Source organism: Zosterops lateralis (genome assembly GCF_965231275.1).
Source record: "Zosterops lateralis genome assembly, chromosome: 9".
In the NCBI taxonomy this organism is placed as follows: domain Eukaryota; kingdom Metazoa; phylum Chordata; class Aves; order Passeriformes; family Zosteropidae; genus Zosterops; species Zosterops lateralis.
In genome coordinates, this window is record NC_139769.1 from 646,095 (window position 1) to 661,286 (window position 15,192).

The 15,192-nt window shown below is 48.9% G+C and overlaps 1 protein-coding gene across 1 annotated transcript in view; it reads left to right on the plus strand.

Moving 5' to 3' along the window:
- NEGR1 (neuronal growth regulator 1) overlaps positions 1-15,192 on the plus strand; it is a gene marked incomplete at its 5' end in the record, with an annotated part of 154,107 nt that overhangs the window by 54,288 nt on the left and 84,627 nt on the right. Inside the window, one exon of the mRNA XM_083867346.1 lies at positions 8,368-8,600. Within this exon, the coding sequence (XP_083723472.1) occupies positions 8,368-8,600 (233 nt within the window). The remainder of the gene's footprint in view (positions 1-8,367; positions 8,601-15,192) is intronic.

A 15,192-nucleotide genomic window follows, 5' to 3' on the forward strand; every position in this document is an offset into this window, starting at 1 on the left:
TGCTCAGTGTTTAGGTGCTCCCTATTTGGGTGTTCCACGATGTTTTAAATGCTCAATATTTGTTTAGGTACTCAATATTTAGGTGCTCAATGTTTTTTGGGTGCTCAATGATTGTTTAAGTACTCAATGACTGTTTAGGCCTCAAGGATTTTTTTTAAATGCTCAATACTGAAGTTCTCAATGTTTGTTTGGGTGTTCCATGTTTAAGTGCTGAATGTTTGGGTGCTCAGTGTTTGTTTGAGTGCTCAATGTTTGTTTAGGTGCTCAATGTTTCTTTGGGTGTTCAATGATCATTTAAGTGGCCGATGATTGTTTAAGTGCTCCATGTTTAAGTGGTCAATATTTAAGTAGTCAATATTTCATGGGTGCTCAATGTTTAGGTGCTCCCTATTTGGGTGTTCCACGATTTTCTAAATGCTCAATATTTGTTTAGGTATTCAATATTTAGGTGCTCAATGATTGTTTAAGTACTCAATGACTTTTTTGGCCCTCAAAGATTTTTTTTTAAGTGCTCTATATTTAAGTGCTCAACGTTTGTTTAGGTGTTCCATGTTTAAGTGCTGAATGTTTGGGTGCTCAATGTTTGTTTGAGTGCTCAATGATTGGGTGTTCAATGATTGTTTAATGGTCAATGATTGTTTAAGTGGTCATAATTTAGGTGCTCAATGCTTAAGTGGTCAATATTTAAGTGTTCAGTGCTTAGGTGCTCATTGGGTGCTCAGTGTTTGTTTGGGTGCTCAATGTTTAAGTGCTCAATGTTAGTTTGGGCATTCAATGGTTGTTTAAGTGCTCAATAATTGTTTAAGTGCTCAGTGTTTAAGTGCTCAGTGTTAGTTTGTGCTTTCAGTGGTTGTTGAGGTGATCAGTGGTTGTTTCAGTGCTCAATGTTTGTGTGTCAGTGTTTGTTTTGGCGCTCAGTGTTTGGGTGTTCAGTGACTGTTTAAGTGCCCCATGTTTGCTTAGGTGCTCAAGGGTTTTTTAAATGCTCAGTGTTTGTTTAGGTGCTCAGTGTTGGTTGGGGTGGTCAGTGTTGGTTTGGGTGGTCAGTGACTGTTTTAGTGGTCAGTGTTTAACACTCAGTGTTGGTTTGGGTGGTCAGGCAGGACTGTCCCTTTATAAAGGCAATTGCTGAAGTTTCTTTGGGTATTTTGGGAATGTTTCTCGAGGTGTTTGTTTGGGTTGTCAGCAGAATGTTGATTGGAAGGTTGTTCCTCCTTCCTCTGAGTGCCCTGGGACCCCTTCCCAATCCATCTCTGTGACTCCTCCCCATCCCTCCATCCATCCCTCCATCCATCCATCCCTCCATCCATCCCTCCATCCATCCCTCCATCCATCCATCCCTCCATCCATCCCTCCATCCATCCATCCATCCCTCCATCCATCCACCCCTCCATCCATCCCTCCATCCATCCATCCCTCCCTCCCTCCCTCCATCCATCCATCCCTCCATCCATCCATCCCTCCCTCCCTCCATCCATCCATCCATCCCTCCATCCATCCATCCATCCATCCCTCCATCCATCCCTCCATCCATCCATCCCTCGATCCCTCGATCCCTCCATCCATCCATCCATCCCTCCATCCATCCATCCATCCATCCATCCCTCCCTCCCTCCATCCATCCATCCCTCCCTCCATCCCTCCATCCCTCCATCCATCCATCCATCCCTCCATCCATCCCTCCATCCATCCCTCCATCCATCCATCCCTCCATCCATCCCTCCATCCATCCCTCCATCCATCCATCCCTCCATCCATCCCTCCATCCATCCCTCCATCCATCCATCCATCCCTCCCTCCCTCCATCCATCCCTCCATCCATCCCTCCATCCATCCATCCATCCATCCCTCGATCCCTCCATCCATCCATCCATCCATCCCTCCATCCATCCCTCGATCCCTCTATCCATCCATCCCTCCATCCCTCCATCCATCCCTTGCCCCCTCCCCATGCTGCCCTGCCAGGCTGCTCCAGAGGGGCTCCTTCCCTCCAGGCTCTGTCCCCAGGAGCTGTTCAATCACGTTATTAATAATGCATTAGTCTGGAGCAGGCAGCTGGGAGGTTCATCCAAAAACCTGCCTGTTGCTGGCAAACACGGCCCCAGCCATCTGTGCCAAGTCCCTGTGTTTACATCATCCATCCACAAGCAGTTCCTGCTCTTGTAAATCAAGAGATCATTGTGATTCTCCTGAAAGATTCATTGTGGTGAAAGGCTGCAGCACAATTAAATTTGCCTTCTTTTATTATTTATCACTAATATTCCAACCAGTGGTACATCAACAGAGTAAATGTTCCGGGAGATAAGCCCAGATGAAATCATGGATCAGAGGGAGACAAATGGAGTCCTTCGCTCAGGAGTTTGGGCAGGAAATTCTATTCCACAGGAGCCTTTGGTGGTTTGAAATGTTGTTTTCATTCTGCTGGGGGTTGCAGATCTCTCCTGAAATATTCTGACAGAAATGGGATTGCAGGAAGGGGCTGCAGCACTGTGTGTGCTGCACTGTGTGGGACAGGGACTGTCATCTGTCACTGCTGGGGGGACACTCCTGGGGACCTGCTCTGCCTGGAGGGGAGCAAAGCTCTGCCAGGGATCACCCTGGGGCTGAGGGGATGGCAGAGCCCTGGGGGATGGACAGGAGCTGCTCCTGCTCTGCCAGAGATCCTCCTGGAGCCTTTCCTCTGCCAGAGATCCTCCTGGAGCCTTTCCTCTGCCAGGAATCATCCTGGAGCCTTTCCTCTGCCCAGGGATCCTCCTGGAGCCTTTCCTCTGCCAGGGATCATCCTGGAGCCTTTCCTCTGCCAGGAATCATCCTGGAGCCTTTCCTCTGCCAGGAATCATCCTGGAGCAGGAGTTTGGTCTGAGGGGATGGCATAGCCCTGGGGGACAGGAACTGCTCCTATTTCCATGGACCATCCTGGAGCAGGAACAGGAGTGATGGCAGAGCCTTTAGGGACAGGAGCTGCTCCTGTTTCCATGGATCATCCCAGAGCAGGAGCGATGGCAGAGCCTTTAGGGGCAGGAGCTGCTCCTGCTCCTCCTCCTGGCTGCTTTTCCTCCCCTGGAGAGGCAGCAGTGCTCTCTCAGCTCACCCAGCTGTGGGAGGAACTGCTGCAAGGCTCTGTCAAACACCAAACTCCTCACACACAGCTGCGGAACCTTTTTCTTTTGGCTCCCTGTGCTCATCCTTTGTGAGCGGTGACAAAGCCCTGCGTGGGCCCCCGGGGATGGAAGTGTTTGGGTGGGATTTGGGCTCCCTTTGCTTTGTTTTCTGCCAGCTCTGGAGCGTTCCTGCACCGCGAGCTGCTCGGTCAGACGTGTGGGGCCGCTTATTTATTTATAAACCTGCTGCCTCTGCTATAAAAAGCTTTGCAATAGCCCAATAATAAATGCATTCATCACCACATCTGCTGTAATCACTGCAGCTCCTGAGCTGCTATTTGCCTCTCATTAGCTGCAACTCCCATTCACCTCTAATTTCGGAGAACACACAATTATGTGTTATCACTCCTTCAAGTGATTACTACACTGGATGTTTTTAAGATAATGGCGTGAGCACACCGTGATGAATTACACCTCTCCAGGTAGTTTTTTTTGCTTCTGCCATTAACTCCATTATTTTATTTAAAGCAGCCCTGGAGGGGCCGTGGGGCAGGGCTGGTTCACCTGCTCAGGGAAGGGCCCCAGGTCCAGGCTGAGCTGATAAAGGACATGGCCCAGCTCACAATTATCTCACTCCTCTCTGCCCTCCCCACTCACACCGGGGTTATTACGATGAGGGGATGGTAAAACCCAACCTGTCTGCACCTGGGGAGGTCCTTTTTCCATTAAGCTCTGATAGTGATAAAAGCCTTTTCAGGGAGAACAGGGGGGAAGGACAGGGATATTGAGACATCCCTGGAGCCTGGGCAGGAGCAGCAGCCTGGGGAAAGAAGAGGTGAATGGATTTGAGGAGCAGGAGCAGCTCTGCCTGCATCTCTGCCTGCATCTCTGCCTGCATCTCTGCCTGCATCTCTGCCTGCATCTCTGCCTGCATCTCTCCCTGCATCTCTGCCTGCATCTCTCCCTGCATCTCTGCCTGCATCTCTGCCTGCCCCTGTTCTCTCCCCCAGGGCTGAGACCCCACCCCAAATCCTGTGTCCAGCTCTGGGTCCCTGACCACAAAACTGACTCCGAGGGGCTGGAGGGAGTCCAGGGCAGGGGAAGGGGCTGGAGAATCCCTGAGGGAGCTGGGGAAGGGTCTGGAGCCCCAGGAGGGGCTGAGGGAGCTGGGGAAGGGTCTGGAGCCCCAGGAGGGGCTGAGGGAGCTGGGGAAGGGTCTGGAGCCCCAGGAGGGGCTGAGGGAGCTGGGAAGGGTCTGGAGCCCCAGGAGGGGCTGAGGGAGCTGGGGAAGGGTCTGGAGCCCCAGGAGGGGCTGAGGGAGCTGGGGAAGGGTCTGGAGCCCCAGGAGGGGCTGAGGGAGCTGGGGAAGGGTCTGGAGCCCCAGGAGGGGCTGAGGGAGCTGGGGAAGGGTCTGGAGCCCCAGGAGGGGCTGAGGGAGCTGGGGAAGGGTCTGGAGCCCCAGGAGGGGCTGAGGGAGCTGGGGAAGGGTCTGGAGCCCCAGGAGGGGCTGAGGGAGCTGGGAAGGGGCTCAGCCTGGAGAAAAGGAGGCTCAGGGGGGACCTTGTGGCTCTGCACAAGTCCCTGCCAGGAGGGGACAGCCGGGGGGGATTTGGGATCTGCCCCAGGCAGGTACAAGCCTCATCCTGAATTCCTGGATCAGCAAATGCTGATGGGATTGAGCTGGGACAGGACACCAGGACACACCAGGACACACCAGGACAGGGCTCAGGGCACCAAAGGGAGCCTGAGGTGTCTGCAGGAGCTGCAGAAAATGCAAATTTTTCTTCAGGCAGGGCTGAAATTCCTGTGGGATCCACTGGAGCAGCCCAGGACAGTGACCCCGAGCTCTGAGCTCCCCTCAACCCCAAAACCACCCCAAGGTTCTGAGATTTATCCTGAGATTTTTCTAAAATGTGACTAAAAGCATCACATCTTTCAGTACAGAACACGGGCAGTGAATAAAAACTATAAAATAAAAATTGGTTAAGAGGAACCAAAGGCAAAGCAAATGTTGGTCAATAAGTTCAGTAAAATTATGGTGAATATCTACAGGGTAGAAGTTGTTGTGAGAAATTTCTCCTTCTGTTAAATAGCTTTGCTGTTTTAAGTAGATAAGAGTTGTGCATTGAATGTAATTTAAATATTGATTTTTTTTTTTTAATGTGTTTTCACCAAGGGTGGAACGTGCTGGTTTTGCAGGGAAGTTATTTTTTCCAAGAAAGTTGTGGCAAAACCAGTCAGTGACTGGGAAATAAATATTGACTGGGATTAAATATCGACATCTGCTGGGGCCACTGGGGAGATGATGCTCACTGGGCAAACACCCCCAGCTGAGCCCCAGGGAGGGGTCCCAGGCCTTTGGACATGGAATATCCCAAATTCCTGGGATTTATGGAGCAGGAGAGGGCTGGATTCATCTCAGGCCTCCCTTTGGACACATAATATCCCAAATTTCTGGGATTTATGGAGCAGGAAGAGGCTGGGTGCATCCCAGGCCCTTTGGACGCAGAATATCCCAAATCCCTGGGATTTCTGGGGCAGGGGAGGGCTGGATTCATCCCAGGCCCTTTGGATACAGAATATCCCAAATTTCTGGGATTTATGGAGCAGGTGCATCTTTTTAGACACAGAATATCCCAAATCTCTGGGATTTCTGGAGCAGGGGAGGGCTGAGCACTTCCCTTTGGACACAGAATACCCCAAATTTCTGGGATTCCTGGAGCCTCCCAGGCCGTGTCCTTCAGGTGGGCTCCGTGGAGCTCCTGGAGCAGAGCCCCTGAGCAGTTTTAATTAAACAACTGGAAAAGCTTGTGGTTTTTTTTTTTTTTTTTTTTCTTTTTTTCACAAAGATTAATGGATCTCTGTTTTAATTACTGCGGAATAATAGACTGGAGAGCTGGGAAAGTAAAAAAAAAAAAAAAAAAAGAGGAATTAAAAACTTGAGGGAAGCTGGGTGAGACTATATTTTTCCTGTACTCACAAATTACAGAAGATGGTCCCCATTAATAATGAGTGGGGAAATAATAAAGTGCCCTGGGCTGTGTGTGACAGTTAACATTAAAATCTAATTTTTTTTTATGCTTGTTGTGTGGGGAATTTCTGATTACAATCATCAGTTAAAAAAGAAATTTTGCTGCCTTTTTTTTTTTTTTTTTTTTTTTTTTTTTTTTTTTTTTTTTTTTTTTCAATCTCCTACAATTAAATATAGAAGAATTCTCTGCTGTGGTTTCATCAATACTTTTCCCAAGCCGTGGGAAGGGGAAAAGAGCAAAAGTCACTTTTATTTAATGACTGTTGTGCTGACTTTAGTTGTGCTGCAGTGTTATTGTTGTTATTATTATTAATTGCTAAAAATAATTGGGTCTGTGCATAGGTTTTAAATATTCCATTGCAGGAAGTGCAGGGAGTTTGCGAGAAACAGAATTTAGGGAAAACAGAATTTAGGGGAAGAGAGGAAAAGGGGGAGAGGGGAAGGGAAAAAGCAAGGGAAGGCCACTGATGTTTGCAGTTTTTACTTTTGCTCATCATTTCAGTGAATGATTTCCTGGAGACTGCCCTGGAAAAGGGTTTTAGGAAGGGTGGGAAGGGTTTATTGTTGTTATTTTTGTGGAAGCTCGTCGGGCTCTGCTGGAGCAGGAGCTGCAGGTTACCCACAAAAAAAACCACTGATCTGGAATTCATGGGGTCCCAGAGAGGTTTGGGTTGGGAAGAACCTCAAATCCCATCTGATTTCAGCCTGGCCAGGGCAGGGACAGCTCCTTGGGCAGGGACAGCTCCTCGGGCTGGATCCAGCTGCTGCAGAAACATGCGGCAATAAAACCCTCCGTGAATTGGGGAATTGGAGTTTTCCTGCCTCTCCATCCTGCTGCTCGTTAGGATCAGGTTCAAAACGTTCAGGGGACTTTGACAGAGGCCCCTTCCCTTCCCTTCCCTTCCCTTCCCTTCCCTTCCCTTCCCTTCCCTTCCCTTCCCTTCCCTTCCCTTCCCTTCCCTTCCCTTCCCTTCCCTTCCCTTCCCTTCCCTTCCCTTCCCTTCCCTTCCCTTCCCTTCCCTTCCCTTCCCTTCCCTTCCCTTCCCTTCCCTTCCCTTCCCTTCCCTTCCCTTCCCTTCCCTTCCCTTCCCTTCCCTTCCCTTCCCTGGAGGGAGCAGGCCCTGCAGAACTCCTCCTGCAGGTTCCCAACCTCAAAGTTCCCCATCCCGGGGACATCCCAGTTCTCTGTGCTGGAAAAGGGGATTTTTTTATCCCCCGCCTTGCATCTCCTCTCAGAGCCTTTTCGCATTTAACGTTGAGATCATTAATTAAACCAATGGTTATTCTCAGGCTTTGTTTCCGAGCCCTGATGTTTCCAGTTTCCCATTCCTGACTGGAATGTCATTTTGTCATTTCCCACTCACACAATGCTGCCAGATGCTGAAAATCTCATGTTTTCCCCCTCCGGTTTCTGTGGCTGTGCTATTTTAATGTCCCATCAAAGGGACGAGCTCCGTGGCGTTCCCTTCCTCTCCTGGATCCCCTTCATGTAGAAAAGCTCTTTGTGAGATAAAAACGTCCCATCACTCTGCTGCACTTTGTATTATCCTCCTTATTACCTTCCTTCAGCTTTTCAAATGGTTTCAAAGCTTCAAATTCCGAGGTGGGCGCGGGGTGTGAGGCTAAAATGCGCCTTCATCATTGTGCACATTTCCTGGTTCATTCATGGAGAGAAATGCAGATTTCCTGGTGCCACAGCCCCACTCCCCAGTGGCTCTGGGGTTTGCACTTTGCTGCTCTCAGCCCTGACTCCATCCAGGGGTTTATTTCTCCTCTGCCCCTCATCCCATGGGCCGCTTTGCCTTTTCCCTTGGGCTGGATTTGGAAAGCCTGGGCATGGAGGTGTTGAGCCAGGCTTAAACACCCTCCAGGTTTTTATTTCTCCTCTGCTCCTCATCCCATGGGCTGCTCTGCCTTTTCCCTTGGGCTGGATTTGGAAAGCCTGGGCAGGAGATGTTGAGTTGGGCAGGGGAAAGGGCAGGGCCAGCCCAGGCAGGGATAACTGAGGCTTTCCTCCTGCTGCCCCAGCAGCCCCTCCAGCAGGAGAAGGGGCAGGAGAGGCAGAGCAGACAGATCTCCCCATGCTGATCATGTCTCTAAGCCGAGCTTTGTGCTTTAGGATAATTCTGAGCCCACAAACGACCCCTGGTGTGAGTTCAGCTCTGTTAACCCCACTGTGCTCAGTCTAAACCCAGCATTTAGCAGCTCCCACTGACTGAATTTCCCTCCCTGCAGGTGTTACCTGGAGGATGGAGCCTCCAAGGGGGCCTGGCTGAACCGCTCCAGCATCATCTTCGCGGGCAGTGACAAGTGGTCGGTGGATCCGCGCGTGTCCATCGCCACCGACAACAAGAGGGACTACAGCCTGCACATCCAGGACGTGGATGTCACCGACGATGGGCCCTACACCTGCTCTGTGCAGACACAGTACACCCCCAAGACCAGGCAGGTGCACCTCACTGTGCAAGGTAGGGCTGGGAAACCTGGGCTGGGGGTGGGAAACTTCAAAGGCCTTTCCTTTCCTTTCCTTTCCTTTCCTTTCCTTTCCTTTCCTTTCCTTTCCTTTCCTTTCCTTTCCTTTCCTTTCCTTTCCTTTCCTTTCCTTTCCTTTCCTTTCCTTTCCTTTCCTTTCCTTTCCTTTCCTTTCCTTTCCTTTCCTTTCCTTTCCTTTCCTTTCCTTTCCTTTCCTTTCCTTTCCTTTCCTTTCCTTTCCTTTCCTTTCCTTTCCTTTCCTTTCCTTTCCTTTCCTTTCCTTTCCTTTCCTTTCCTTTCCTTTCCTTTCCTTTCCTTTCCTTTCCTTTCCTTTCCTTTCCTTTCCTTTCCTTTCCTTTCCTTTCCTTCCTTTCCTTTCCTTTCCTTTCCTTTCCTTTCCTTCAGAGCTCTGCTGTCACTTTTCACATGGATTTAATATTTATTGTGTTGTTCCTGGCTGAGTGATTCTTGGTTTTGATTGTCTTCCTAATAATTAATGCCCCTCGTGCAAGGGCTAAAAAAAAAAAAAACAACAAAAAAAAAAAAAAAAAAAAAAAAAAAAAAAAAAAAAAAAAAAAAAAAAAAACCAAACCAAAACAGGTTGGAAATTAATTGCACGTATAAAATATATCAACAGGAGCTTAAAATTAATTAGGCTAACTACGAGCATATAGAGAAATAATAACTCAATAGTTAAAAATATGCATAATTATTAAGCAATTGCATTTATATCTTCAGAAATGCAAAGTATAACCCAAGGCTTTAACTTATTAGTCTTTGGCGCAATCATCATTAACATTTTCTTTTGCATTTTTATGAGTAATAAAGCAATGAATATAAAGGGGAAGGGTTGGACTGGCAATCCCCATTAATCCCTTGGGAATAACGGGCTGAGCCCCCTCCCAAACCTCCTTCCCCTCTGGAATCCTGCAGGAATTCTGGGCTGGAACTCAGAGCTCGGCGTGTCTGTTTTATTTAAATGTCATTGAGGCATTTTTGTGACTTTTGTGAGTGGATTTAAGACCTGTCAGAGCTCGGTTTGGGGCTGTGCAGGGACACAGGGACAGGAGGGGAGAGGGGACAGCCCCAGGATGGGCCAGGGGATGCTCAGGGTGGAGGAATTTCCCCATGGAAAGGGAGCTCAGGGATTGGAAATGCCCAGAGAAGTTTGGATCCCCATCCCTGAGCACTGAGATATTGGATAAAAAAGGAAACAGAACTTCAGCCCACATTTACACCTGTGAAGGAAAAAAACCACACGAAAAAGAGGAAGATAATCCAGCTAACTTAATTTCAGTGACCTTATTAAAAAAGGAGTGAGAATTATGAAGTGATTAATTGAAAGTTTCGGTGGCAGCAGTTTGTAATCAACTCCATCCACCTCAGTGCCAGGTGCTGGATCTGCAAACTCACGGGCTGCGGGTGATTTAAAAACCAGATGTTTGTCACAGCAGAGTAAAAACCCGAATTTCCTCTGGCCACACTCTGCTGCTCATGACTTTTCTACAAAAGGTTTGGCTTTCTGCCATTTCCGGTCTGACATTTCTCCTCCCAAAGTCCAAATTTCCTCCTCCAGTTTGGGGTTTGGGGTGGTGGGATCATCTCTGGAACAGGGTGACAGTGACACTGGGGCCAGGCTGGGTTTGGGATCATCTCTGGGACAGGGTGACAGTGACACTGGGGCCAGTTTGGGGTTTGGGGTGATGGGATCATCACTGGGACAGGGTGACAGTGACACTGGGGCCAGGCTGGGTTTGGGATCATCACTGGGACAGGGTGACAGTGACACTGGGGCCAGGCTGGGTTTGGGATCATCACTGGGACAGGGTGACAGTGACACTGGGGCCAGGCTGGGTTTGGGGTGGTGGCATTCAATGGTGACAGTGACATTGGGGCCAGGCCTGTGGTGTCCCCAAGGACAGGGCTGGGCTCTGTGTCCCCGTGTCCCCCAGTGTGGAGCTGCTGCAGGTGCAGCACCAGGATCCTCTGGCACATCTGGATCGGGTTTGGGCTGTGCTGGGGGCACATCTGGCACAGCTTTGGGGCTGTGTGGGAGGCACATCTGGATCAGGTTTGGGCTGTGCTGGGATCTGTGAGTGCACAGCTGGATCAGGGTTTGGGCTGTTCTGGGGCACATCTGGATCTGTGGGGGCACAGCTGGATCAGGCTTTGGACTGTACTGAGTGCACATCTGGATCAAGTTTGGGGCTCTGCTGGGTGCACATCTGGATCAGGTTTGGGGCTGTGCTGGGTGCACAGCTGGATCTGTGGGGGCACAGCTGGATCAGGCTTGGGGCACAGCTGGGGACACATCTGGATCAGGGTTTGGGGCTGTTCTGGGTCCACATCTGGATCAGGTTGGGCTGTGCTGGGGGCACAGCTGGCACATCTCACTGCTTTGGCAGGTTCCAGCCCTGGCCCACCCCTGTCCCCAAGTCGTCCCCCCGCCTTGTCCCCCTTGTCCCCCAGCCCCACCTCACCCCTGCAGGGATCTGCAGCTGTAAATAATTCACTTATCCCTGGAAACGCCTTTTATAGATTCACTCAGGAACCACAACCTCGGGTTTTGTTTTTTTTATTTAAACATGTATAATGTTCCCAAAGTAATACTCTAGGCCCTTCTTTCTGTTTAATAAACCCCCTTAATGTCCCCTAAATATTAATGTATTGATTTAGTCTTTGCAATGTTTGCAAAGTCTAATTTGTTTCCTCAGCCAGGCCAAGAGGGACTTTTGCGTTTGAAGCTAACGAGATAAATCTTCCCCAAATTTATTTAAAGTGGGACAAAATAAATATGCAAAAGACTTTAAAATCATCTAACAACCACTTCCCAGAGAAAACTGACAATCCATTACTCTTTTAAATTGCCGGCACTCGAGAGCAGGGTGGCAGCTCCCTTTGCAAAATTAACTCGCCGGTGCCAGGGACCATTATCATCCTGTCCCTGCTCAGCACAGGGGGAAAATCCTTGGGAAAGCAGCTCTGGAGGGGGAGTTATGTTGGTGTCCTGAGCTCTTTTATCAGCTAGATTGGCCAGTGGTCAGCAGACAAAGAATAGTCTTGTGTTATCCCTCACTCAGAGGTGTGGACCCTCACAGGGGACAGCAGGCACAGCAGGTCAAATCAAACATGGAAAAGCTCCTTTATTATCTGACTCCATCACTTATCTACACTTTTTACAGAGGGCCAGGATTGGCCCAAGGAGGTCACAAGCTCCTGACCCCATTGGTCACTGTGACCATCAGCCACGTTCTCCTTTCAGAGAACAACTATGCAAAACATACAGAAAAGTTCTAAAAATACATATAAATTCTAAAAATTCTAAAAAATTTCCTCACCATGAGGACAATCCACACAAATGATCATTTCCTCACCCTGAGGACAACCCACACCAAATGTTCATTTCTTCTTTCTGAGAACAATCCACACCAATGATCATTTCCACTCTCTAAGGACAATCCATACCAAATGATCATTTCCTCACCCTGAGGACAATCCACACAAAGTGATCATTTCTTCTCTCCGAGGACAAATTATCATCTCATCTCTCTGAGGACAACCCACACCAAATGATCATTTCCCCTCTCTGAGGACAATCCACACCAATGATCATTTCCCCTTTCTGAGGACAACCCACACAAATGATCATTTCCCTCCACCCTGAGGACACTCCACACCAATGATCATTTCTCTCTCTGAAGACCATCCACACAAAGTGATCATTTCTTCTCTCCGAGGACAATCCACACAAATTATCATCTCATCTCTCTGAGGACAATCCACACCAAAGATCATTTCCTCTCAACCCTGAGGACAATCCACATCAAATGATCATCTCCTCTCTCTAAGGACAATCCACACCAATGATCATTTCCTCACCCTGAGGACAACCCACACCAAATAATCATTTCTTCTCACCCTGAGGACAACCCACACAAAGGATCATTTCCTCCTCTGCTCTGCACATTCCTTCATTTTTTTTCTTTTCCGACCCCCCACAGCTTAATTCTGATTTTACAGCCTCAGAAAGGGTACGGGGAGGATGATGACAATATCTGGTATTTGCAAGCAGCCAAATCCACCAGTTGGGAAGAGCAGAACCAAATGCCTGTCTTTAAAAAGAATGTGTGGAGCTAATTTAAGAAAGATTTCTGGAGACGACTGAAAAAACAACTGAGAAGGAAAGTGGCAGATTCATCCTGCAGGATTGAGCTGTGAGGAGTTTGAAAAGCAGCTTTAAAGGGTTGGGATTGAATGTTTCCTGCCTGGAAAATCTCCACGGGAAGGAGTGGATCTTTGATTGCACAGCTTTCCTGGAGGTGTGAGGAAAACTCTTCAGTTGTCCATCAGAAGATTCCAGGGCAGTGAATCCTGTGGTTCCCTGACCTGGCAGGGGTGCAGGGACACGAGGAGAGGGGACAGCCCCAGGGCAGGTTTCAGTTGGAGATCAGGAGAAGTTTTCCCTGGAAAAAGTTTTCCATCCCTGGCACAGCTGCTCAGGACAGGTTTCAGTTGGAAATTAGGAGTTTTCCTGGAAGAGCTGTCCATCCCCAGCACAGCTTCCCAGGGCAGGGATGAGTTGGAGATCAGAAGTTTTCCCTGGAAGGGTTTTCCATCCCTGGCACAGCTGTCCAGGACAGGGCTGAGTTGGAGACTGGAGATCAGGAGAAATTTTCCCTGGAAGGGTTTTCCATCCCTGGCACAGCTGTCCAGGACAGGCCTGAGTCCCCATCCCTGCAGGATTTACAGCTCTGTGCATGTGGCACTTGGGGACACGGTCGGGGTGGCCTTGGCAGTGCTGGGAGCAGTTGGACTCCAGGTCTGGGAGGGCTTTTCCAAGCTGCAGGACTCTGTGATTCCCTGATTTTCTCTCCCTTCCTGCTGGGTGCTGAGGCTGATGTAGTTTCCTTCAAACCCAACCCTGTGAGGTTCCTTGTCCATTTCTGGGAGCAGATCCCCCAGGGGTTCCCCGGCAGGATGTTGTGGTTTGAGAGCAAAATGAGTGAGAGGCTCCAAGTCAGAAATACAATTTAATAAGAAGAAAGGTAAAAAGGTAAAAATAAAATAAAATCAATGCAATAGCACAAAGGAGCACTGCCAGAGTCAGAACACACCCTGAGCAGGGTGGGGGGAGCAGTCCAGGTGAGGGGCTCTTCCTGAAGCAGTGATCCCACAGAAAGGTCTGGGAGCTCTGCTCCTCTGGGAATCCAGTGGCTCAGGGCTGCTTGTCCTGTCCCAAATCCCAGATTCTCTCCAGGTGGGAATGCTTGGCTCCTCCCCCTGGGCATTGGGAGCATCTCCCAATGGGATGAGGAGTCGTGCAGTGGCTCCTTGATGGCCCATTAAACAGAGAGAGCTCCTGGAGGGAGTTCCCTGTGAGTCCTGGGCAAGGCATTGATGGGCCATGAGCAGAAGAGCCCAAAGGAGGGGCCTGGGAAACACTGCCCCACCTGGTTCCAACAGCTCATGGGGATGGGGATGGAATAAATACTGTGTGCACATCCCACACCACAACCCAGGGCACAGGAGCCACACAATGAGTGTGAAATCACTGTGACTGACATGACTGGGACTCCATCCCCTGCACGTCACCGTTCGTGAGGCAGGAACCAGGACCATAAATAGCACAGGCTCTTCAGCTCCAGCCGGGGAAACGACAGCCGGAATCAAACCACACGGCATTGATCTGTAATACAATCCCATAATACAGCTCCAGCTCCCATTATACCCACTTATCACGGGCCTTTCATCCCAGCCATTCAGATAAATCTGGGAATTTGTACAGGCAGCACAGCTCAGCCCCACGGGTGGATTCTCAGTGCTGTGCTCAAGGAGATGCACGCACACAATCTCTTCTTTTACCGCAGCTTTTGGCATATTTTTTTAAATTTTTTTTTTTCCTTTCCCCCCCACCTGATGTTTTGAACGTTTCTCCCTTCAGGTTAATACGTTCATTTATAAGGGAAGGATTAGACAAAAACCTCGTGAGAGAGAGAGAGAGACGTGAACTGGAATGTGAGTGTGCAGATTTGAATGGATAAAGAGGCACTTGAGGAGCTGGATAAAACCAGAGCCTTCCTGATCCTCTGATTCCAAACCTGCCTCAAGGCCAGACATTACAGGGAGCAGAATAAACAGCTAAAAATTGCTTACTTATAAAAACCTTTGTAATACCAAAGGCTCGAGTAAGAGAGCTGTGAGTTATTCTGTTGACCCCCGTGGATTACTTGTTTTGTTGTCTCTAGGATTCAGAAATGTTCTTATTTTATTTAAAGGGAAATTTTAATCGTCGCCACTTTGCATTTAAAAATATGATATTATTTCTCTTTCTATCGTCTGCAAGAGAAAACAGGAAAAATTCCTTCAGAGCTGGCAGATTAGCTTTGTTGTGTAAAGCAGGCCCTGGCAAAAGGAATTATAATTAACACAAGCTTCCAATGCACAATGAAAGGGCTGGTTTGGAGGAAAAGTCTTTCTGCTGAAACACTTCAAAGCAGAGGTTTTGTTTTGTGTTCCCACTCAGCTGGGTGTAGTTAGCCCACCCAAAAATATTTTGCCCATAAATATTCCCAAACCCCTGGATGTGAT